General features: G+C 37.5%; 2 protein-coding genes across 5 annotated transcripts in view; both read left to right on the top strand.

Annotated features, from left to right (window-relative positions):
* Positions 1-5,107, top strand: part of LOC105442302 (proteoglycan 4-like) — a 16,828-nt gene extending 11,721 nt beyond the window's left edge. Inside the window, exons 3-5 of the mRNA XM_030981244.1 lie at positions 2,522-2,631; positions 3,507-3,569; positions 4,706-5,107. Of these exons, the coding sequence (XP_030837104.1) occupies positions 2,522-2,631; positions 3,507-3,569; positions 4,706-5,107 (575 nt within the window). The remainder of the gene's footprint in view (positions 1-2,521; positions 2,632-3,506; positions 3,570-4,705) is intronic.
* LOC575659 (la-related protein 1B) lies at positions 4,972-25,182 on the top strand. 4 transcript variants are annotated; one of them, XM_030980430.1, is made up of 17 exons: positions 4,972-5,090; positions 5,892-6,140; positions 6,755-6,967; positions 7,767-8,058; positions 8,426-8,480; positions 9,409-9,498; positions 10,346-10,529; positions 11,081-11,280; positions 11,788-11,915; positions 12,345-12,567; positions 13,147-13,360; positions 14,466-14,638; positions 16,202-16,314; positions 16,946-17,091; positions 17,634-17,888; positions 18,237-18,364; positions 18,903-25,182. In XM_030980430.1, exons 2-17 carry the CDS (start codon positions 6,038-6,040, stop codon positions 19,065-19,067), a joined length of 2,682 nt encoding a protein of 893 aa, XP_030836290.1. In that variant the 5' UTR covers positions 4,972-5,090; positions 5,892-6,037; the 3' UTR covers positions 19,068-25,182. The 4 variants fall into 4 exon arrangements, with proteins under 4 accessions (XP_030836290.1, XP_030836287.1, XP_030836288.1 ...); XM_030980427.1 differs by having other exon boundaries at positions 5,889-6,140; XM_030980428.1 differs by having other exon boundaries at positions 4,972-5,096.

Here is a 25,182-nt window from a genome sequence, read left to right as displayed (position 1 = left end):
GTAATCACTATTCATTTATTCACAAGCAGTGCACTCCATGATACTCGTGGAAGTATTCTTTGAAAAGGGGAAACAAAGGCTATTTATGTAGCACCTCCATCGCTGTAGGAGTGATTATTTCAAAATGTACAAAGTGGGACTTCTTAATGTTTTGAAGATCTGTGGATATTCGGGGTCATTATGGAAATGTGCTAACCGTGAACTGGTCTATTCAGTGGTGCAGGCAACTGACTGATGGGGTCCCATGAATATACTTGTTTGAGCATGTGAGCTTTATATACCTTACAGAATAAGGCTATGAGAATCAAGTTGACCGGCCATACATGTAATCCCGTCATTGAAAGTCAAAGAATACATTGGGAATTTTCTGTTGTGAGTTCTGCTTGACTGGTTTGTCATGGTCTGTCATGGTTTATTGGACAAGTGCAAAATGTAGTATGAATGCATGTAAACATTTAGTACCTGGGTTGCAGGTTGGATGTTATTTCTAGGGAAACTGTTGAGAAGTTGGTCTAGACTCTAGAGTAAATACTGATAATGTGGTTAATGAGAATTGAATATTTAATTGAAAGAAACTGTCATTGTAAGCTACACTTGTAATTTGAATAATTTAAAGATATCAAGATATTCATCTGGCTGTGCTTTAAATTACTGTTTATGATTACGTTTTTTCATGCTTTTGGAGTTCATGTTAGCTACAGAATCTTCTTGGTAGGATAATCGAATGATTGTAAAGTTTGAGCGGTATTTTATGCAATTACAGTATTGCCTCCTTTGAGTGAACTATGAAACAAGATCAAGATCACTTTTATGTCAAACTGCTGATCAGGGAAGTTCTTAATAACTGGTTTAAGTTCCTGCCATCTGTGGACAACGAATTCCACAGGTTAAAAATAAATTGTAAAGACTTGTCCAACTAGGAAGTGTTTCATGTCACATGAGCCAATCGCCTATTGCTAATATTTCTGTAGCATGTTGCAGTGGCAGTTGTTGCTTTAAAGGGAAGCTTCAAGCAAATATTATTCTGATATCAGAGAGCAACCTTTTTTTTAATGCAAGATGTTGGAATTTTAAACACATTTCACATTGGGTTCGATTGATGCTCCTCCTTTGATATGCTTTTTTAAATGTAAACTTTGAAATAAGGAGCGACATGTACAGTGCATGTAATTACATGATAGTGAAGCTTGTGGTGACATGATACGTCAACAGCTGTGAATTAAAGTGCAGAAATCCTGCTCGCCGATGCATATAATGCACAATGATGTCATAACTGCAGAGATTCACGCTGTACATTGTAACTGTGCTGAAGAACCATGCAAAATCGTGTCAAGGCTACAGATGTCAGAGCGACCGATGATTAGCTGAAGATCCCAACATGTTCATTTTGTAGTTTATTCTCAGGGATCGTTGGAGTGTGGGGAAAAAATTAGAAAATGAGAAAATCAGGACAGCTCATGCTGTGCAGACCTTAATTAGTCCCAAGTTTTTAAAAAAAAATAGGGATTTTGACAAGTGAGATTCCATCACTTTGAATTTGATATTTTTTTTACCCCTGAGATGACTTGGATTTTGCTTTATTATAGATGAAAAAGGCTTTGCAAAAATATGAATCAAACTCACTGAAGCATTAAATGTGGTTTTAAATTCTGATTGAATACTTTCCCTCAAAGAAGTAAATATTTGAATAGATTTCCTGATATTGTTTATATGACTGTATCAATGAATAGCATTTTTTGTTATTTGGTAATTTTGGTTTAAATGGATCAGAGAATTCAGAGTACAATATTTTGGTTTAAATGGATCAGAGAATTCAGAGTACAATATTTTGGTTTAAATGGATCAGAGAATTCAGAGTACAATATTTTGCCTCTATGGATAGTGGAATGAGAAGAGGATTAGACAGGTTTCTAACATCAGTTTTACATTGAGCTACATGTACATGTATGATTCCTCAATATTTTTGAAAGGGAATAAAACTAATTAATTCCCCTTTCATTTTAAATAAAGAGTGTGTATTCAATTGTCCTACTAGGAACTGTGTCCATAAAGTCTTCAATTTCAAACACATTTCATATGTAGTCAAAGTTTTTTATGAAGATTTTTTTCTCCCCAGTCAAAGCTTCACAATAATGATCTTTTTCACAATTCTTTTCTATCATACCTCTGTTGCAGAGTAGACATGATTTATGTTTCCGTCTTGTCTGGTTCATGTCTTGCTTCGCTCAATACCTTTAGTCAGGTATCAGTTTGATACCAGTTGTTGTTGTTGTTTAAGTTTATAGGCGTTTGTCATTCAGAAGTGAATATTTACGCCTCTTCTCTTAGGGACCCGTTTCACAAAGCCTTTTAATGACAAATGACAAAAATCAGTGACAAATCTGCTGATAACCAATCAAAGGCAAGGATTTCAGTAGCTTATAACAAAAACTGTCATTTGTCACTGATGACAAGTTTTGTGAAACGCCCCCTAGATCCAAGCTACATGCTCACTGAAAATCTCATTGTTTTATCTTAACAGAACCCAAGGAAAGCCCGGCACCCGTCGTCGTCGTTGCTGCGTCTGTACCAGGGAATGCTGCTGCAGCTCCGTCCGTTGTGAAGGCTGCTTCCAAGGGCAAGAACAGTGTGGTAAGTGGCATATGGATACATTTTACTTCTTATTTACGTCAAACTGAAACGGTCTACTGCCACATTGCATTGGATGTATGCGTTCAGTACACATTGTTCTTTTGATAAAAGTTGACCGTGCCAGTCAATCGTTTGTTCCATTAATTGACCATAAGCAGACAGAGTGAAGAGGCAATACACCGTATTCATGACATTGACCATCATTGGACAGAGGGTCATGTAAAAAATGCAGAAAATGGCTGATTTGGTAGTATGAACCAAAACCTGCGCATATTCACTTGAAAGAAACGAGATACATGCTTTCATTTCGTTTCTCCCACTCTGAAATGACTGTCAATATTTAAAATAAAAACCGCCTTTTCTGTTTTAGACTGCATCTAATATTTACTTGTACTTGCTTTAATCCTTTAATGTGTTCAAGATTTTTTTTCTTTCTCATTTGCATAAAAACGGATATATTTATAGTAGGAAGTAATGTAATACCTCACTTCAGCTGAAGATGATATCCGTCTTTGTTCTGGGTTATGATGCAAATATAGACTGGATTGTTATAACCAGCAGATTCAAGACCATATGTTATGATTGTCATCTTTTGCTTCATTTCTCTATTACAAGTACTTCCTCAATAACCTTTCCAATATTAAAGAGACCTAAAGGTGATATTCAAAACTAATTTTAATGAAAAACCGCCCACTTTGATGTCATCATCCAAAATGTGCAGAGCATCTTAGCTTCTGGAGTTTTGAACTTTCTGAACACATATGAGGCTTTGCAGAGCATATTAGCTTCTGGAGTCCAGTTTTAACTCTTGATATGGAATGTTATGCGTGACATAAAATGCACAAGTGATTATTTGTGTTTGTCTTTTGTTGCAGGCGAGTGACTTCAATGACTTGAACAGCTGGCCTTCTCTAGGTGCTGCAAAAAAAGATGGATCCGTAAGTTGACTCATTTTGCTTATCTTTCTCTTCCACTTTCACTCATTTTCAAGTTACAGAAGTGATTAATTAGCAAGAAAGGATACAGCTAGGTAAAATAATTAAAAAATTTTAAAAAAATAAGAGCGAGTTGTGATCTAGTTCAGGAAAGCACTTAAAAATCCTTGGAAGATGAAGAAATCAAACAAATATTTTCCCCCTAAGGAAATTCAAATTATCACATCATTCAATAAAAAAAACGGATCCCCTGAGCAAGAACATAATTTTTGCATGAGACATAACGGTCCATGAAAGTGAACGTATCCTTGCAAGTATAATATTTTTGTATAAAATACTATGTAGGAAATCTTCAATCCGTTCTTCCTGGTATAATGTCCTGGTATAATAAGGAAGCAATTTATCTTACAAATGAAATGCTAAACCAAATGCAAATTACTTTTAACCGCACCAAGACCTTTCTACCATTGAGCGGACTCTGATTGATGGATGTAGTGGTATTGGGTACCAGCAAAAAGGATGCTTTTGTGATATCAATGTCTTCTCTTTGATTGAGAGCAGTCATCTATGAAGCTTCATTGGTGTAGTGTTGGTTAACCTACACATGTTTGATCAGTTTTTATGATGGGGTATTCTAAAGTTGCCCTGTTATTTCCTGTATGTCCATGTCATTCTCAATCTTTTCGTGTGAAAGGTATTATTTTACTTGTTAAAAAAAAAAAAAAAAAAAAAAAAATCAACTTTGAGTGCTATGGGGAGAATAAAGGTAAAGAGTAATCAATACATAAATTCACTTACAATGTACATGTAGGGGGGAAAATGTAGCAGACTATATTCAATTTGTTGTTTGTGTTTGCCACATCGACAGAGTAAACGAAATTATTCACAAAACATATAATTATGGTAGTAGTCTACAGACATCTAAATATTTCTTTCAAGCCTTTCGAAAATATGTGCAGATGTGTGCAGAATTTTGTCATTTTCACTTTGGCTTGGAAATGTGTCATAGAACTTATGATGTGTTTAATATTCTATATAGAGGTCATAAAAGGGTTCAATTTCAGTTGGAAAGTAATTTTCTTTTGTATACCATCGATATATAACTGCTCATCTTATGCTCCTTTTTCTGGTATCGATAGGACCCCCAATCTCCCAGACGCAAGAAGGAAACCATCCCTTCCGGATCCAAGACCCCTCCTGCCACCTCAACCACGCCCCCACTGGTGGCCGAGCAGGTAGAGGCTGCCCCTACGCCCAACACTTCCGCTACCATCCCTACAGCACCTGCTACTGCTACCTCGCCTAGGTCACCTAAGCCTGCCACAGAGGACCAAGCTCCTCCACCAGCAGCTCCTGCAGTTCCTGCAACACCTGCAGCTGCTCCGGAGGTCACCAAGGTGGTCACCAAGGAGGTAACATCTCCCAGAGTCAAGGCCCACCGGTCGACAGCGTCATCCTCAGAGAAGGACAAGCAGACGGAGGATGGAAAGGGTGATGGACAGAAAGGAAACAAGAAAAATCGTGGTAAAGGTATAGATTGATGTGAATGTAGTTGGTGACAAAAGACAAGAATTTTTTCTTTCACTCGGCAGGAATTAATTCTTTGAAATGCTAGAGCGCCGGAATGGCAGCACAGCTAAAGCCAGTGTAATAATCTCCAAGTTTGGAAGCGCTTAGTGATTGTAATAGGTGCTATGTATAAACTGAGTATTATTATTATTATCATGCGTCAGTGTCTAGTATGAGCCCTCAATTTTATTTGAAATGAAACGGTATGTGCAGCCTTGAAAGGTGACCACATATAACCTTTGGTCTGTTGCTATTGGATGATAACTTGAGCTAAAATCCTAGGCAAAAGGTTGAAATAGTCTTCTATTACGTCCTGACTGCAATTTAGCTTTAGTGTATTTCCCACAGTGGGAATAAAAATAGGCTATTTTGGGAACTCAGGCCTTTGAAGATCGGCCTATAAAGCCATTATAAGCTCTAATAATATATCATTCTATATTTTTGTATAGAATGGTTTGTAACGCTTATATAAGATTTATTTATCCATCTGAGGAATATCTCTAAATTCAAAGTTGTATGATGGTTTATGTAGGGATCCACACCCGCTTTTTTATATCTTTGGGGATCTGGATTTTACATCTTAATTGCCCGTAAAGATTCAGTTTGCATTAGCCTCCTTTTACAACTTCAGAAGTTTGGAGGTGTAGAGTAAGAATTTGGGTGCCTATGTGCATTAGAAACCAGTTCCTGTGTAGTTTTGTTTGGAAATGTGATTATTGCTACTCACAAACTGCATTGTTTTTCTATACAAAGCAGACAAGAAACAAAAGTGGATCCCCCTTCCGCTGGACCCAGAGCCTCGAAACAAGGGAGGCCGAGACCGGGATCGAGACCGGGGACGCAACGCCTCAGGAGGCGGGAGAGTGAGGGATAGCCGGCCGGCGCGAGACAGCGAACGTGAGATGAACTGGCGTGATGTGCCACGCAGCACCGGTTCTGAGCCAGCTAAGAGGCCGGAGCGTCCTCGTGGAGATGGTAGGAACAGCAGAGAAACGTTGACAAAGGGTAAGGGTAATACCATTTCATCTAGCCGTTAAAAGGATGGAAATTATCATTGATCACGAAATACTAATCTTTTGTTTTGTTTATGAGCCCATTACAAGCAATTCTCAATAGTGTCAAATTTGCAGATAACGGAATAGAATGTACCCAAAGATTCTCTGGACGTTACTCCATAGGATAAGGACGATGTATGTCGATATACGGTAGTGCAAGTATTGCTTTATTCTCCTGTTTTCTTATTCACATGGCATTCTCACTTTTAGCTGAGATTGAATTCCGTGGATCTTTATTTTCATCTTGGTTGTTGAGAGCCATGTATATGGTGATCAAATAAGTTTTAGAATTGTGATGAAGAGTGTTGAGAATGTACCAAAATGTTATTTCTAGATGTGTTAAAGAGGACTATGAATTCACTGACCACAGAAGCTATGAATATCAAAACTCTGTATACTACCGTAAATCTCCGTGTATAAGACGCACCTTTTTTTTGTTTTCCCCTGCCCCCAAAATAGGGGTGCGTCTTATACACAGAGATTTACAGTACCTTGTGATTCTACCTTGTACAGCATTTCAATTTCTCAAAAAAAACTTCTCTCTTCCTTTGATTTTCCTGACAGCCGCTGGCTTTGCACCTCCCAAGGACGAGAGGAGTCGCAGCCCGAGTGCATCCAGCGCCGACAGCCGGAGTTGGCAGAACCAGCGCAGCTACCGGGGCAGAGGCAGGGGTAGAGGTAGGGGCGGAAGAGGAGGACGAGGGCGTGGTGGGTACTCCGGTGGCTACTGGCAGGGCAACAACGTGGATGTCCCAGTAACAAATAACAATGAACAAAGTGAGTTCATGCATGCAATTGGCTTTTTTATACTGGGACTTATTGATTAACATGTTTTGTTTGATATACTCAAGTATGCCACTTTCAAGGTTATTGTCCGAGTAAAGGCTCTATCTGTGTTCTAGGATTTGTTGGCCTTTTTATTGAGGCCTTATTATGAAGAAAAACATGTGACACTTTTAGGCTCATTGGATGAATCAACAGACTTTGAAAGTCTTCTATACTGCATCTGTGAAGGCAAAACAATTTGAAGAGAGGAATTTATCGTTGTGAAAGGGTTTTTTCACAAGTTTTTGAAATTATTCATGTCTGTTTTAGAGAGAAGGTTGAGTTCTGGAAAGAGGTGAAAAATAATTTGTGAGCGTAATATGGCAAGTAACATAAAAAATCGGGTCAGATTTTAATGCCACATGTTTGTGTAGTCCCATATACATCTTTCTGTGTACAGTGCTTGTTACTCAACCAAGAGTGGGCCAAGTTTCTTATCATTTTGAATATTTCAGAACTTTGCAGTACACACCAATACTTATATGCTAGATGATCAACCTTTCCTGATCAATTCCACAACGTTTCTTTCACAATGCATTCGCATGACCAGAACTCAACTTTATCTTAAAGACTGAGATAAAAGGAGATGCAATGCTTGTATATGATCATCCATATAAATCATTCTAGTAATTTTACTTTATTATAAATTATTTAAATTATTATTATGTTATTTAAGCCATTGTTACCAGGTAAACTAGAAATTCTGGTATTCAGCGTGAAGCAACATCTTTTCTTTTCCTTCAATTCCCAGCATCTCCAGATTCTGAATTATTCCAAGAATTTGTGCCACAGTACTATGACCTGGGCAGCGCTGAAGCCGCAGGAGCTGACACCGGCACCGGCAATGGAGTCCCCGCGGGCACCGGCACTCCTGGTGCGGGAGGGGACGCAGACTTTGAAACTCCACAGTTTGTGACACCTCAGTACAACAATCCTGTATTCTACGATGGCTCCACACCGGTGTTTACCCCTAGCGCCGCCTCGACATCTCCATCATTCTCCCTGGATGAAGGCACTCTCAAAGACTATGTCAAAAAGCAAATGTAAGTTATGGAGTCTTGTACATTCATGTCATTGAGGAACACTCTAAATTGTTCATTTATCTATCAGATCGTTGAATTGTATTCATGGCTATGAAATTAATAATTGAAGAGATATAGATTTTCATGTGTCTTCTAGCTTAACTGCGTTCCTTCATAATTACAGAAAACACGTTCAAAAAGAAAAGCAATTTTTGTAATGCTCCCACTTTTCCTTATTTTTGGACACAAAATAAAACAAAATACATGTCGACATCATAAAAGGCACTGTTCAATTTGTGAATCTTAACCTGTTTAAAATTATATTTAGAAAAAATGAACGTCTCTTGTTCTTAATCACATTTTTTCCTTTCTGTGTTTTATTTTACAGTGAATACTACTTCAGCGTAGATAATCTTGTGAAGGATTTATTCCTGAGGAAAAAGGTAATGTGAACTTGCTATTTTGAAGAGAGAGAGAGAGAGAGAAAAGAAAAGAGGATTGAAAATTTAGTATATTTAAAAAAAATTAAGCAGGTTTGATTAGTCCTTGTGGCACTCCTTTGCTTTAGGTCAGTCTGAGATTCAATTTTCGATTCAAACATCATGCCCAAATTTGAATAACTAATCCATAAGGAAATACTTCAGGGGATCCTTCTGTTCTAAAAAAACAGACATTATGTAGCTCATTGTAAGTGCCTTGAGCACCCTCTGGGTGGATATGTTGCTCATTATAAATGTCTGTATTATTATTATTAAAAGAAAACACCTAAAGGCTTTCACATGCTGTGATAAACCATGTGTACTAAGTGAATGGCAAGTGGAGTAAAAAAAAGCAGCTGTGCCCAGCAAATGTCATAATTATTTAGATATAAAAATGTGAAGTGCAGTATACTAAAGTTTGGTTAAAACAACTGGTGGTAAAGCGGTGGTTAACCGTGGTAAATTTCAAAAAGCCATAATAGTATGGAGCATTTATGTGTGGTTAGTATATTACCAGATTGGGGTGGGTAGTTACTACCAGTAGGTTATTGTCCTTCAGGAGATGCATTTAAAAGCATTCACATGAATAAGGTATTGCTACAATAAAACCTGTCTATAAAGACCACACAAGGGAGACAAGAAAAGTGATCTTTATAGGCAGGTGGTCTTTATGTACATGTTCCTTTAGTACATTATTTAATGTATGATGATGATTCAATGTATGATTCAAACAAAAAAATGCGGTCTTTGTAGACAGGTGGTCACTAAAGCAGGTTAACTGTATGAAGTATGAGTATGAAGTTCATGCTCTGACTTGTTGCTCTATTAAAGACATACATACATGCATACTCCTTTATTAATTCCATATCTCCATCTTTTTCTCACTGTTCAGATGGATACCGAGGGCTACCTCCCTCTCAGTCTCATCGCCAGTTTCCATCGAGTCAAGGCTCTGACTAGTGATGTTGGCGTCATCACCACGGTATGTTTTTTGCCAACTGATGACGTTTACGTGTCTAGAAAAGGAGATGTACATGTAACTAGGATGAGAATTGTTGCAAAAATTAGTCCACAGGATTTCCTTTTTTTATGCCGCAGAAATCTTCATTGATCTTTTATTGTAGACAATTATACATTTGTAATTTTCATGACTTTCGCGAATGAGGGATTACACAGGTGCCATTGACCACCAGTCATGCTGTAGGGCAACCAAACAGATCTCTCTTTGGCTGACAGCTAAAAATCCTCTGAAAATATTAGATCTTTGTATGAGTTCATACATACAGTGTGCAACCCACTCACTGTACATAATCAGCAAAAGGTGAACGTGGCATCCCAACTTCAAATGAGAAGTTAGGCGAGAACCTTGCTGTTTTACATCAAGTACATCACTTGCTTCCCCCCCTCCCCCACACACACATTTTTTTTGTGGTGTGCTCCTAAACAAGAGGCAACATTTGTTTGCAAAGTATATGCAGCACTAATGTCCTTTTGCAAGACGTTCATCTACATTTGCCACTCTCCACCCAGGTGTTAAATGGGTACCCGGTAGGATGCGAAAGCTAATGTGGTTAGATGAGCAAGTGTGTGCTTGTAAAATAGCGACTGGCCAGAATGCTCCCCAGGGAGTGGAGAATGTGCATACATTGTGTGTGGGGAAGCCTGAATCGGATGACCGGGGTAATAATATATTTGTAAAGCGCTTAGACACATTGTTGGATCGCTGAATTTGGCGCTTTATAAAGGCGGAATATTATTATTATTGATATATATGTTTCCTATATAAATTTGACATACATAAATTTGTACTGATATCTCTCCCAACCTAGGCCCTGAATGACAGCACCGAGGTGGAGCTATCATCGGACAAGTCAAAGGTACGCTGCAAGCTCACCCCTACACAGTGGGTCATCAACGACCCTGGCACACCCACCAAGATTGAGCTCTCCTACGACAGCCCCGAATTCATCCCTGGCAAACCTTACCCTTACACCTCATACAATAACGACACAGGTGGGTATAATTTGCTAAGTTTTCTAATTATCATTATCATTATTAAGTTTTCTAATGATCATTATCATTATTAATACTTACGCATTCATATGCCATGTTTCCCATTGTCATTCTTAAAAGTGTGATATCGTTGCATCATTCTACTCTCGAAGACAGTCTTAGGATGGTGTGAAGAGTTGGATAAAGTCACAATTAGACATGTCCTACTACTAGAAATCATTGTTCTGCCTTTTAAAAAAAAACTTCATCGATATCATGTTCCTTTAATATTTTATTCAATAAAGCATTCACTTCTAGAGTGAACAAATCCCATTTGCTGAGATTTTTATGAAATTCTGATTATCACTTCATGTTTCTTGACACCATTTATATGCAAAACATAGTTCAATCCAACAATTGCAATTTCATGATCTGCATAGTGTAAATATTTAGTCATGTCTAGAGAGATTAAATTAAACTGGGTTACTTAGGTGTTTCTGATTATCCATTTAAAATTTGTTGACACCTTTGCTAATCAAAGTCTCCCTCTATCCCATGAATGTAAATTTCAGAATCTGCACCCGTGTCCCCTACACCTGTGGAGAACATTCAGTCCAGTGAGAGGAGCTCCGAGAGGGAGGCCACCGGTCAAGGGATGTCCAGCATGAGGGTACCCATGACTCCAGGACTGTCCACCAGCCTACCAGAGAAAGAACCAGGAAACTGGACAGAGGTGAAGAGAAGGCATAAAGCCCCAACTCCAAAGGATAAGGTATGATCATTGGTGCTTCAGTTCAGTTCAGTTCAGTTCAGTTCAGTTCAGTTCAGTTCAGTTCAGTTCAGTTCAGTTTAGTTTAGTTTAGTTTAGTTTAGTTTAGTTCAATTCAATTCAGTTCAGTTCAAGTGTATTTCCACTCAGTGACAAGTAAAATAAATCATAACTATGTTCTTGATGAGCATATGACTTCAAATTCAAATGGTGGTTGGTTATTTTACCTGACTGCTAAGAAAGCATAAATGCTTGTTAGTTAGCAGCCAGACGGCTGATGGCTTTAGGTCCTCTCCAGGGGACCTGGTAATGAGGATTAATGCCTTACAAAAGGGCACTAGCGCATCGACTTGGTTTCAAACCCGGGTCACCGGATTACGAGACCACTGTTCTACCAACTGAGCTATCGCGCCTCCCGCATTCAATAATTAATTTTGTTACTGTTTCACTAGGAGTGCAAGGTATTATCCCATCTAATTGCCACATCTTAACTCCCATCTTGTATTGCAGAAGGTCGCATCATCGCCTCAAACAGAATCTCAGCAGGAACGTTTTGAAGGAGCCGCGGAGGAGCTAGACTTCCAGTTTGATGAGGAGCTCACTGAGATCACTGGCAGGAAAAACACTTTCTCGGAATGGTGAGGATCCAATTTATTACAGCTTACCTTTAACCCATTGATATCTGCATTCTCTCATTCCTGTAGGGGGTGTTTCACAAAGCCTTTTTTCAATGACAAGTGACAAAATTCAGTGACAAATCTGCTGATAACCAATCAGAAGCAGGGATTACACTAGCTTGTAACAAAATTTGTCATTTGTCACTGATGACAAGATTGGGTGTTTGGTGGAGTTAAGTCTTTGTGTTTCCTGGAAAGCCCACATTTTCCGAACATTTTGATATCTAATTCTCATTTTTGGCAAAATATGGATAAGTCTTTGTGTCACTTAGAACCCTCGATGTATACATATATTCTAGAGTGAAATAATGCAAGGTGCAAATGTCAAATTTGTGAAATTGCCCAGACAGGATCTGTAGAAATGAAATGATTGACATTGTATCATCGCAGGTCTGATGACGATGACGAGGACTACGAGATCTCCGACAATGACCTCAACAAGATCATCATCGTGACCCAGACTCCTCCCTGTCTGAAGAAGCATCCTGGAGGGGACAGGACTGGGTACCACGTCTCCCGCTCCAAGATGACCGCTAACCTGGCCAAGGTCATCAACGATGGACTCTACTACTATGAGATGGATCTATGGGATGACGACGAAGAAATGCTCAAGGTAGGAGAAATTACTCTTGTCTGTGTAGATTCAGAAGCATAGCTAGATGCTAATATACATGTCTTGGAAAGAATGAATCTTATTTTTAGGCCTTCAAACCATTACTTTAAACGTTAAATTTTTTGGGGTGAACACCTTGATTTAAGAGCATAGAAAATTGCTGTGGAGAGTTGATAGGCATGCAGGAAAGGGGCAACTTCTGTGTAATGCCCTTCTTCTGGCTACCTGTCTGTTATGGCTCTGTATTTAGTCACATACACTAAACAAATCTCAAACACAAAAGCACACATATGGGACTAAGTATTCTATTAGTCATTCCTGCCAACTTAATCTTTTCATCTTTCCTTGCATACCATCTGTTGAGGGCCAGAAGAGCATTAGCTGTATGTTATATCACTTGCATTAATGCCATTGTAGTTCTCAAGAGGCAATAAGCTCCTCTCTTAAATTTGAATAGCAGAGATTGTTTCTTTGTCTTGAATGTCTGTATGGAAATTGATTCTGTGAAGAAGAAAAAAAAAGAAGAAGAAAAAAAAAGCCATTTCCATTACTCAACCTTCTCTTTAATCTTGTGCACAGTATGACTTGGCACTGATGGCAGCGGCCGGTGCCCCCCATACGGCTTTCAGCAAAATCCAGACCATCACCAATGAAGAGTTCTCCTGCCTGACACCAGAGAAGCCCCACACCAGGCAGGTGATACCCCCTGCCCCGCCCCCAGAGGGCATCCCGGAGGAAGGTACCTCTGCCCAAGACGGAGAGGAAGGGGGCATCCCCATCCAGAAGAGCGCAGGTGGGTGTGGTTGATCCTAGTTGATTTGTCTAGATGGGAGTTCAGGTTGTCATTCTCCTGGAACATGTACGATGTAAATGTCGAACTTTGAAGTGCCATCAAAATTATTGGTTTCTTATTAGCCTGTGGGTTTCAAGTTAGCTACTTTCTTGAAATTCATCCTTATCCAGTAATAGCACATGGGCAATGATCTTCCTATACAGTCAAACCTGCTTTAATGACCACCTGTCTACAAAGACCACCTGTCTACAAAGGCCACATTTGTTGTTTCCCTTGAAAATGGATTCTCATTGAATCATGTAATAAAGGAACCTGTCTACAAAGACCACCTGTCCACAAAGGCCACTTTTTGTGTTTCCCTTGGGTGGTCGCTATAGACAGGTTTGACTGTACCGTACTTTGTATAAACAATTAATTCATCTTTGACGTTAACTCTTATCGTGCCACAGGGCTAATCCCCACTGTGCCAGGTTGTTTTGGAGATAATCTGATTAACGCGATGGTTCTATGAATGGCGAGTGCAAAACACACAGCACAGCCCAATGAGCATGAACAATAACTGCTACTATGAATGCGCCCTTGCCCGCACATGGCACTCAATAGGTAGCGTGCGTGCAGCCTCATGGCAGGCTATGGGTTAAAGAACGTGTGGTCATATTAATAACCTTGTCACGCTTTACTACTGTGTTAAGTGACTCAGTTTGCAGAAGATATTTCCATTCGCTGCATAATTCAGTTCTTATCCATGTATGTCCCAAGTGCCTCAACCAGATTTGTGTTTTAGTAAGGTATCATTTCAAATTGAAGGAGCAGAATGGTATATCATGATGTATTTTTATATTACTTATGTGCATGCATGTTTGTGTGTGTAATTGGGTTTTTACAGACGTGTATCAATCAGATATGATTTTTTACATCTGGGGACTGACCTTTAACGTCACCATCCAAAAGAAGTGACTCAGTTTCGAACCGGGGTCGTCTGAGCTAGTTTGTAGGCGATTACAGAGAGCTGACCAAGTGAACATGCCGCTAGACCAACTCACATCTCCCTACAGATGAGATATATGGTTATGAATGAATTGTCTGTTTTTATCTTAACCCCCAGTGCGTTCAGTGAAGGCCGATTCATCGATGGTAGCGAGGTCACTACCCACAGCGGTCCCAGAAGGCCCCCACCTGCGTGAGGCCATGAGGACACCACGCACCCCTAGGGGTAAGGCTCAGATGTCACCTAGGTTCTACCCGGTCATGAAGGAGACCAAACCCATCGATAACAAGGTGAGATTACTGACCAGTATAAACAGAATGTTTAGTTATCGTAATGATAACAAATTCAGAATCCAACACAATTATTTACACTATATATATGTGTGTATACATGAAAGCATCTTCAAATGATATTTAGGGAAAATGTGTCATTGCTAAGTAATGAGAAAAATGAATAAGGCATCAAATAATTATGTGTTAACGTGCATACTCAGGCACTGATGAGTACACATCTTTAGTCATCTTCAAATATAATTTTTGTCTCGCCTGCGTAGCAAAAAGCGAGACATAGGCGCCGCTTTTCCGGTGACGGCGGCGGCGGCGGCGGTGGCGGCGGCGTCAACATCAAAAACTTAACCTAAGGTTAAGTTTTTGAATTTTTGATATAATTTTTAAAGTATAATTTCTTAGTCAATGAAACTTTGACTATAGGGTAATCAAGTATTCCCAATCATGTGAGTAGAATTTCAGATCACAAAGTCAAGGTCAAAGGTCATTTCAGGTCAACAGACTTGGACTATGTTGTAGCATCATCATCGAAAACTTAACCTAAGGTTAAGTTTTTGAATTTTTGATATAATTTTGAAAGTATAAGTTCTTAGTCAATGAAACTTGGACTATAGGGTCATCAAGTCTCCCCAATCATGTGAGTAGAATTTCAGGTCACTAAGGTAAGGTCAAAGGTCATTTAAGGTCAACAAACTTAGACTTTGTTGTGGCATCAACATCAAGATTTTCAAAATGCTTCTTCTTCGTTATTTTTCAACCGATTTTGATTCTGATTGTTTCATATGATAGGGCTAGGAGGGGGATTTAAAATTCTTACACAGAATCGTGACATTCATTATCTATGCTAATTTATGCAAATTTTTTCGAAATCACAAAAAAGGCTTCTTCTCCTTCATTTCTCGACTGATTTTGATTTGGTTTGCTTTATATCGTAGAGCTAACTTTGGTACACTAAACTTCTACACAGAATTTTGAAATTGTTCTCCATTAATTAATTATGGTAACTTATGCAAATTTATTCCAAAAATAACAAAAATTGCTTCTTTTCCCTCATTTCTTGACCGATTTTGATTTGGTTTGCCTTTATCTGGTAGAGCTAAATTTGGAACACTAAACTTCTACACAGAATTGTGAGATTTTGCTCCATTGATTATTTATGGTACTTTATGCAAATGAAATGAAATTATGTCCCTTCCAGGGCATCAAATTTTTTTTTTTTGACCAGTTCAATAGTGTACCACTTAAAATTTATGATATTTGTTGTTGCGAGATGTGGATGAGCGCTACGTCATTGACGTTCTGGTTTATCATATTGAATTGCGTTATGCAGGCGAGACTGCCGAGAGCGTTTCCCTTGTTTAAATTTTTGCTGCCTGAATCTAAACATGGTTTCATAATACTACCAAATGCTTTAATTGCTAGTCAACATTTCTTTATAAATGAGAATCTCATAAAACTATTTTCATTTCCAGTCTAGCGATCACATTTTGATGCTGTTCCACATTAATGGGCACCTATTCTTTTGCAATCCACTCTATTTTGTACTGATTTTCTTTGCAACAACAGACTCCAAGGAAACGCAAGACCAAGCACAGTGAGGACCCACCTATAGAGAGCCACGTTGGTTGGGTGCTGGATTCAAGAGAACATATAGCTAGGTCAAGACATACATCCACCAGGTAAGATCTTGATCTTGATCCTATAGTTACCAGATGACCAACTCCTAACTTCAACTTAGACCAAACTTTAACCCAAAACCGTAGCTAAGACCCAATCATGACCCAAGCTTAAACTTTGCTCTTTGATTAAATAAAACCTGGAGTGACTATTGTCAGTGCAAATGTTAATCACCTTACGAAGTCTTAACCACTGATGATGTCATTTAGTTCTGGGCCCTGTCTTACAATATCAATCGCAACCATGTACATAAAAGATAGGAGACTGCACACTTGCGATTGATTTTCATAGATCGTAATTCTTTGTAAGACAGGGCCCAGGTGTGTCAGTCATTCATTCACTGTCTGACCAAGGGTTCTCTACAAAAATTAAAATGCCCCCGAAGAAAGAAAATGTTAGGAGAAATTTGGATGCCTACAAGAGCTGTTCAAGTATCATGTTTGTACCATCTTTCCTTGAGTCTTCAGTTACTATGAGCATTCTTGATCAGATTGCTTTGGTAAAACTCAATTATCATTGGATTATACAAACACCTGTTTCTAGTTTCAACTTCAGTCTGCATTGTTTTATATATATATATATATATTATTGATCGATGCTGAATTTATATTTTCCATTTTTATGCCTTTTCAGTTCACCATCTGAGGGTGCACCAATCAGCACCAGCTACGGTACTCCACAGAGCTTCCCTAAGTTTGAGCATCCTTCCCACGAGCTTCTCAAGGATAACAACTTTACTCAGCATGCCTACCACAAGTTCCATCAAAAGTGTCTCAAAGGTATGCTCACTTTTGCCCAGACATTTCAATCTTCTTGGCTCTAGTCTTGTGCTTCCTAACCACAATCGTTTAATAAGACGGTCAAACCTGTCTATAGCGACCGCCCAAGGGAAACACAAAAAGTGATTGTTGTAGATAAGTGGTCTTTGTAGACAGGTTTGACTGTATCTTGTCATTGTGATAAAGAAGTCTCAGTCATATTGTTAATGTAAAAATATTTTGTAAATAATTTTTGTCTTGGGTGTCTTGGTATAACCAACATTTTATAGATTGGATGACAAGGCCTGAAAAACTGTGAAATATAACTGCTCTACTTTTGAAATTCCTATTTGTTATTTTAATTCAGTGCATACATGATTTCTCATAAAATGTGTACAGGTTCTCACTTTCATCTCTTTGAATAGTGATTAAGCTTTTCTTTGTCCCTCTTCAGAAGACAAGAAGTTTTTAAAGTTGGGATTCAGTTGCAGGGCAGTACACAATCAAAAATTTAAAAAATGTTCCTAAAAGTCTTGATTGATTATTTCCCTACTCCTCTTTAGACCGCAAGAAGCTTGGCGTTGGCAAGTCGCAGGAGATGAACACCCTCTTCCGTTTCTGGTCCTTCTTCCTCCGTACCAACTTCAACAAGAAGATGTACGACGAGTTCAAGAACCTTGCCGTGGAGGACGCCAAGCAGGGCTACCGCTACGGCCTGGAGTGCCTCTTCAGGTACTTCAGCTACGGTCTGGAGGTCAAGTTTAGACCAGACATCTACCAGGACTTCCAGCTGGAGACGTTAAGGGACTTTGAGTCAGGTAGGTTTTAACCTGTTACCATGCTGGTGGGTGTTTCACAAAGATTAAGATCGACTTTAAGTTGGACTTAACTATGGCAGGCTGTTCATGTTACTGGTTGCTCTCACCATTGGTCTCTCAATTATGATCTTTAGATAATATTTTTCCCTCAATAATGAATTATCAAAAAATGTAAATTCTGTAGATTGTGACCTATTTTTTGTATGTCCATTGTGAGAGCAATGCCAGTAAATGGTGAGAGAAAATTGTGGAAAATTTCTTGAAAAGAGAAGAGGTGGAACCTGTAATGGACAAAGTATGATTCGCATGGTTATTACTTTATTGTGTCATGCATCCCTTTCTCTACAGGACAACTGTACGGCCTGGAGAAGTTCTGGGCCTATCTGAAGTACTCCCGATTGAGAGAACTGACCACCTTGCCCGAGTTGGATGAAGCACTCAAGAAGTACAGGGGACTAGAGGACTTCCGAGTGGAGGTACGTCTGGCACCTGTTTCACAAAGCCTTTTTTCAATGACTAATGACAAAAATCAGTGACAAATCTTTTGATAACCAATTAGAAGCAAGGATGTCAGTAGCTTATAATACCAAGTTTTCGAAACGCCCTCAGATCTTTTATTTCAATTTTCTGTCTGACTCAGCTGGACAACCTGGATAATTGCTCATATTGTCAAATAATACATTTTTGCCAGCCCCCCCCCCCACCCCTCTAGATTCTCATTTCAAATTGAAGAAAAATGTTCATATCGTGCGATATTTGTAATTGGCCCATGCACCATGTGAGCCGGATGTATAGGTTGCCAACAGTATTTAGGTAGACAATTTAGGTTAATGTGGAGTGTCATTTTAGATTAGTATATTGTCAAACTGGGCTGGATCTGTAAATGTTCGAGCAAGAGTTCTGTAGCTAGAAAAAAAAGATGGTTACAGACGAACAGTAAACTTTTCAAATTGTTTGATGTGACATATTTGAATTGATACGTGAACGCGTCTTGTCTTGTCTTGTCTTTGGCAGCCCTCTATCAGTGAGAACAAGAAGTCTGGTGGGCCGTCTGGGGACGCCAAGAAGTCCAGACCAAGCCGCAGCAGGCAACAATCCACATCGGATCAACAACAGAGCACTCTGGAGGCCCAGGGTGCCGTCGGGGGTTCAGGTGCTGTCGGGGGATCGGAGGAATGAATAATATCACGCAATTCATTCGCTTCATTTGGTACTAGCACACTGTCACACCGCAGTGGTACCCGCCATGGAATCAATCGTCTGGACAGCAATGTAGCCATTGAGGGATTTGGTGTCGGTATTGCCGTTGGTGATTTAATAAGCCAGTGAGCATGCAGTGTTCCAAATCATCAAAACTGATCTTGTTAGCAATATCTATGGTATGTTTGTGAACAGGAACAGATACTAAGTGGAGTCATCTAGTTGGCATGAAGTTTGAGCTTCACGGTTCAATACCAGGACTGGTTACATACTTGCCGTCTTCAACTCTGGACTTCTCATGAAGACAAGTTATTTCTAAGTGGTAAGAACTCCATTGTGATACAAAGTGAAAAGTGGATATTCTGGGGTCAATCAGAGAAATTCAGTTTCTACGCCACCGAATATGAAGACAATTTGGCGCTGATGGGTCCTTGCATGTTTGCTGGCCAGAGAGTCTTATGCTGCCATGAAATTAATACATGGCTACACCGAGTAGTAAGGCATCACCATGAAGCAGAAGGCTACCATCATCATAGCTTGAAGGCAACCGATGTTCTCCTCACCTCGATTTCAGAAGTTGCCTGAATCGCTCATAGTCATTCACTTCAGTTTGTGTAGACATCACCAATAATGTATCTTAGTGGGCATAGTGTGGTTATGTGCTAAAAAGAAGACTCCCCATGCATAGCAATACAGCACAGATCTTACCCACGATGAAACCTGGGTAGAGTCTGACGAAACCGTTGAAAGTACAAGTTTCCCGATATCCCATTTAAATGTGTGTTTTAATAGTGTTTCAATGGGATATCGGTGTATTTATGATGGATTCGTGAACAATGCCCTGATTCTCTGCATTAGCCCTTCTGCTCATTAGCTTGCGACTAGCTTGTAGCGTCCATGTTTCTGTCTCTGTGTGTAGCTATCACAGAGACGTAGAGAGATTAGTTAGACATGCCAATCGGATAGATATTTCCCTGTGAGTTCTTTGACCCTCCTTACATAGCTGTGTAGGTAGCTTAGATCCTATCTGATTATTACAAGCAAAACCATTATGATGGAATGAGTACCCTGCTCATTCTAATGAATCCTTGGAACGCTTGAAAATGAACTTTTGCCAAAGGTAGATCATACCCTTATAGTGCCCCATATTGGAGTCAAAGTATATCATGTACTCGCTTCAGAAACTTTTCTGATTTGACAAGGAAAAAAATGGTAAGATGTTATATTTGAAGTTGTATTATAAATCTAGTTTTCCAACAGCAATAAATGTTTGTGTTCGGTGGTTTTTCAGATAAATCTCTGATCTATCCGCGTGAGTTTGATTTCGTACCAGGGTTTAAGAAAAATGGATTCAAGGCTCAGTAATTCTCATAGGACATGGCCACTTCAGGCTTGTTCGTATATGCTCCGCTGAACCGTGGTGGTTTACCCCGGCAGTTTTTTGTGTTACACTTGAATTTTAGGTGGGGATGAAAAAAGGAACTGTAACACTGGTCCTGCGTGTACTCACTTTAAAGTGTTATGAGATACAAAAATGTGAAGAATAAAACCCCTGCGGTAAACTGCCACAGTGCACAGTGGTAAATGTGAATAACCATTATTAAAGCAGACTCCAGAAATTCACTCAATTCCCTTTCTTTAGTGATTTGATCAAATTCTCAGGTTGACTTAGCCTAGATTATGTTAGATGGTAACTCCAAACCCCCCTCACTAGTTTAGTGACAACCTACCAGAAGAGAACAAAAAAGTACTTACAAAGCATAAATATAAGTAAATATATTCGTTTCGTCCTGGGCATCGTCCTGTCAATATATATTATGTACTTGGACCCTTATTATGCTGCAATTCTTGTTAAGTTTACATTAGTTTTGCTTGTTTATATCTACTCGGCAGTTATGTAATTCATTGTTATAGTGCATGGCTGCAGTCCAAATTATACTAAGATGGGAAATGGCTCGTTAAGCCACAGGAATTCTGTAGCAGACTTTAGTTAAAGAGAATTTTTTTTTTGTTTTTTTGTTTTGTTAATGAAACTACTGAGAAGGTATGTAAGTAAAAGATTTTTTCCAGCACAGAATGTGTTGCTGTCAGATGTTATTTTCCTGTTATTAAGCAATTCTAGGAATACAATGAGAACTTAAAATTATTAAAATGGGATGAAATCCGAAAGCAGTAATTTTGATATATATTTAAAAGCTATATGTCAGCAATAAGAATTTTTGTTGTTGAAAAGAGCTACCAAGAGATGCTGTGATTAGTCCTCCAGAACATTCATCAAGGTCATTAATAATATGATTTCAGAAATTTAAATATTATTTCTCTAAGGCAATAATAATCATACTGTTTCTCATTTTCTAAATTTGTTTATGAGCCCTTTCATGATACTGATAGCAGTATATAAGATTTTATCTCATGCTTAAAATATATCATGTTTGGAAGGAAAAAACAGGAGTAAAATGAAGAAAAAAAAGTCCCTCTCTTTTATACCGCCAATAAAGGTGGTGTCGGAGGCATCATTTTATTTACCCTTTCTCTTATTTTAGGTCTTGGTTAGATTGAAGACTTCTTTCGGTGTGAATGTAAATACTTAGGAATTTATACGCATATAAAAAGAGATATTATAATAGGACAATTTTAGTTAAAATGCCACCAAGATGTACTTGTTTATGTCCACTGTGTGGAATTAGATTAGCCATCACATAACCGTCTTGAAAAGTTCTATCAAGTTATAAACATTCCCTTGATCAATTTTATTACAATATTTTTTGTAGTTTCTAGCTTTACAAACTATTTGAGTTCTCATATAAAACACTCATTTCATTTTCATGGTATTTGCAATTTTTATGGCAGTTTCTTGCTCAAGCTTTTATTAGTTAGTGGTGTGTATTCATGAGGCATATCTTATGTGTTGACACGGAAAGTACTTGGTTTGAGGGTCCTTTTTTTTTGCAAAATGTGCAAGATGAATAGATCATAAATATCAAGCAATTACATTTTTTTTAAGGTATTGATTAGATTCATAGATTTATGAATAATTATAAATTTTAATTGGGTTTGGGAGCTAGATTCTATGTTTTATTTGAGGACAGCATACAATAATGTCTAAAATATATGTTTTTCTTAATGAAACTGCAAGAAAGCATATTTATTTTTATTTTTAAATTACAAGCTATATTCACCTTCACAAAGTATTATGCCATATAGAGTTTGTTATGGTCAGGAATATAGAATGCTATGTATTTTATGTTTATAATATCAATAAAAATGCTGGCTCCAGGAGTTTGTTTTCTTCTTTTTTTCCTTCAAGGTAAACAAGGGAAGATAAAATGTTGAAATAACTTTTTTTTTAATGAAAACAGTGATAACCGTTAAAAGCAGATGTGCTTTTCAAAAATTGTTTTAAAACGTGTTTTTTATTGGCAAGGCTTCTGAGAAGAATCATATGGGGAAAAAAAAAATGTAAAGGGAGGTTTGTTTGGATTTTTTTTCTTATAACATTTATCCATATGTGTTCCTGCTTATACTAAAGATTGTTAAATAAATACGATCGAAATTTCTATTGGGGACGTTAAAAATGAAGTTGATACTAGTGCAACAAGCCCTTTGTTTTATTTTGTTCCTGTTAAATAAGGGTGCAAATATAAAGGAATAGACTTTTTTTGAAAGCAGGACAGTTTGTCCATTTAGTTATAGTGTTTTAAATGATGCAAGATCTTTAATGGTTTGAGGGGAATGAAAAGAAGGGAAAAAAAGAAGAAAAGAAGGGAAAAAAAAGAGAAAAAGATGATTTGAAATGTAATGTGCATAGTGTATATACTGCAGAATGACTAAATTATGTAATTATTCTTTTAGAAAAGTATGTTGATGTTTGAATTCCTGCATTGGCTTGTTAGTATACATGTAGTTGCGAAATATTTGACAGTATTTTATCCAAATAGGGAGAGAGAAAAAAAATATGAAAAAAAAAACACAATGGAGTGATGTATGAACATTTGCCTTGCATGATTATATATTGAATTCTTACAGAAGTATTTTGAACTTTTTACATCTTCCTATAACAAGACTTGTATTTTTTCTGTAAATAATGCTTTTTCTGGTGGTGATTTTACTGTGATTTCTTTTGATGATATTACAATATCTTTTTGACTTGAGTATTACTATTATAGTATAGTTGTGGGTTTTTTTCTCATCCGTTGAACATTTTAAATTCTTTATCATGTATGGGGAATATATTTTTCAAGAAAAAATTTATCACATGTTGTTTGTTCAAAGAATTTAATTGCATTAAAAATAAAAGTGAGTTGTCTTTTATGCACTATTGAAAAGCATGTGTAGTTAAAACAATAGAAAAAAAAGAACAAAAATGAATTTGCAAGCAAAAAAAAAATAAGTTTGTAGGACTATAAATAAAAAAGAGACTAGACATTGATATACGTATGATATAATTATGAGTAATGTGATATTGATATAAATTAATTCCTTGTTTCTATTTCTACTGTAGATCATGATCTGTCTGTTAATTTACCATTTACTTGGATACCTTGTTTGGACTTTGTGTATGGTTTAATTTTCTGTCACATGTTCTCCTTCCGCTTTCATGCATATTCATATTTTATACTGTGCAATGGTGAAATTGGATATTACACTGGTACATTGTATCTGTGGCAGCTTATACACACATATATGTTACCCGAGTGTAAGGTTGTCAAGGCAAGAAACTTGATGACAACTATGATAAGGCATGTTACATGGTATTCGCGACTTATTCAGTAGTATTTGATTTTCATGGACTAATCACTTCAGCGTATTAGATGTATAATCTCCAGTTTGGAACAAATTTTCTCTTGTTAGATGCAAACATCTGAAGGACTGATGTTCTTATGCAATTGTTGATTTGATTGATGCAATCACATTTCATACACTCCACCAAAAAAAAAAATTGATTTCTCTGGAACATTTTATTCAGATTTTTTAACATATTGCCTATCATTATTGAGATGTGGGATTTTAATTCAAGGATAATTTGAAGGGAAAAAAAATTCTTTTAAAAGAACATTCATTTATATCAAACTTTACTAACTATATTTAAAAAAAGAAGAGTTTCATTTTAATTTGTATATTCATTGTTTTAGGTGCCATCTTCATGTTTTTGATTTTTAATTTTTATTTTCAGTTTTTGCTATCTGTGTGAATGCGTGATTTTGTCACTCGCTGCTACATGTAAGTCTTGAGATCTGAATGATCTGGACAAAATTTCTGCTCCGGACATCGCACCAAGCACATTGCATCTATTAAAGACTTCTCAACATGCAATGCTCACATCATTGTGAATATTGCTGTAAAAAGAAAGTTATTTTAGAATGTTTTTTTCCTAGTAGTGGCTTTGAGTGCAGCTAGCCAATGGAAGTTTCCAGTTGAACTTGTTTTAAGGGGATTGATATTCTGGTTGGCTTATATTCCAATAAAAATTTAAAAAAATGTTTTCTGTTTGTGCCTTTCTCATAGATTTTACAAATTACATCTTAAACCAGGGTCATGGTGAAGTGTTTCTAAGAGATGAAGCTCCTGATGTTTCTTTTTCCACCATCCATTTTCATCCTTGTGTACTACTCATCAAAATGTTATCTTGTATCTGTAATTTGCCATTCTCCCAGATTTTAATTCTTTTGTTTATATCGGTTGCTAAAACTTCCTAAATTCATGTAGGTAGTTATTTTCGTATATGAGTGCACTTTTTTTCTGTTTGCTGTTGTATTTGAATGCAAATTCACTTTTAGTACTTGCTTCCACCCCATTTCTTCATACATTTATCTTGAGAAAAAAAAAAATATATACTTGACAAAAAAAAAGTTCTAAAACCTTTTTAAGCACTATTTTATCTTGTTATGATGTATATGGTGGGAAATACATGTATACGTAAAGTTTACAATTATATGGGATTGATTAAGAGGATTTCTTGGCTAATTCAAATAGACGGAATTCATTTACTTACTCGAAGATGGTAATTCATATCAATGTTTCATTGTAGCCTTTTATTTACCATATTTAGTTTGATGGTAAACAAAATGAATATATGTAAATATAATAAAAATTA

Source organism: Strongylocentrotus purpuratus, unplaced genomic scaffold, assembly GCF_000002235.5.
Source record: "Strongylocentrotus purpuratus isolate Spur 01 unplaced genomic scaffold, Spur_5.0 spur5_scaffold_11, whole genome shotgun sequence".
NCBI classification, from domain to species: domain Eukaryota; kingdom Metazoa; phylum Echinodermata; class Echinoidea; order Camarodonta; family Strongylocentrotidae; genus Strongylocentrotus; species Strongylocentrotus purpuratus.
The sequence above is the reverse complement of the archived record's forward strand: the minus strand, read 5'-3'. Positions and strand labels throughout refer to the sequence as shown.

What these genes read in the sequence shown, in the direction of transcription:
- LOC575659 (XM_030980430.1), top strand. Translation starts at nt 6,038, where the DNA reads ATGAACTGGCGTGATGTGCCACGCAGCACCGGTTCTGAGCCAGCTAAG. An exon ending in TCAAGACATACATCCACCAG is followed by an intron (nt 16,315 to 16,945) that starts GTAAGATCTTGA and finishes ATGCCTTTTCAG; the next exon opens with TTCACCATCTGAGGGTGCAC. An exon ending in GTTAAGGGACTTTGAGTCAG is followed by an intron (nt 17,889 to 18,236) that starts GTAGGTTTTAAC and finishes CTTTCTCTACAG; the next exon opens with GACAACTGTACGGCCTGGAG.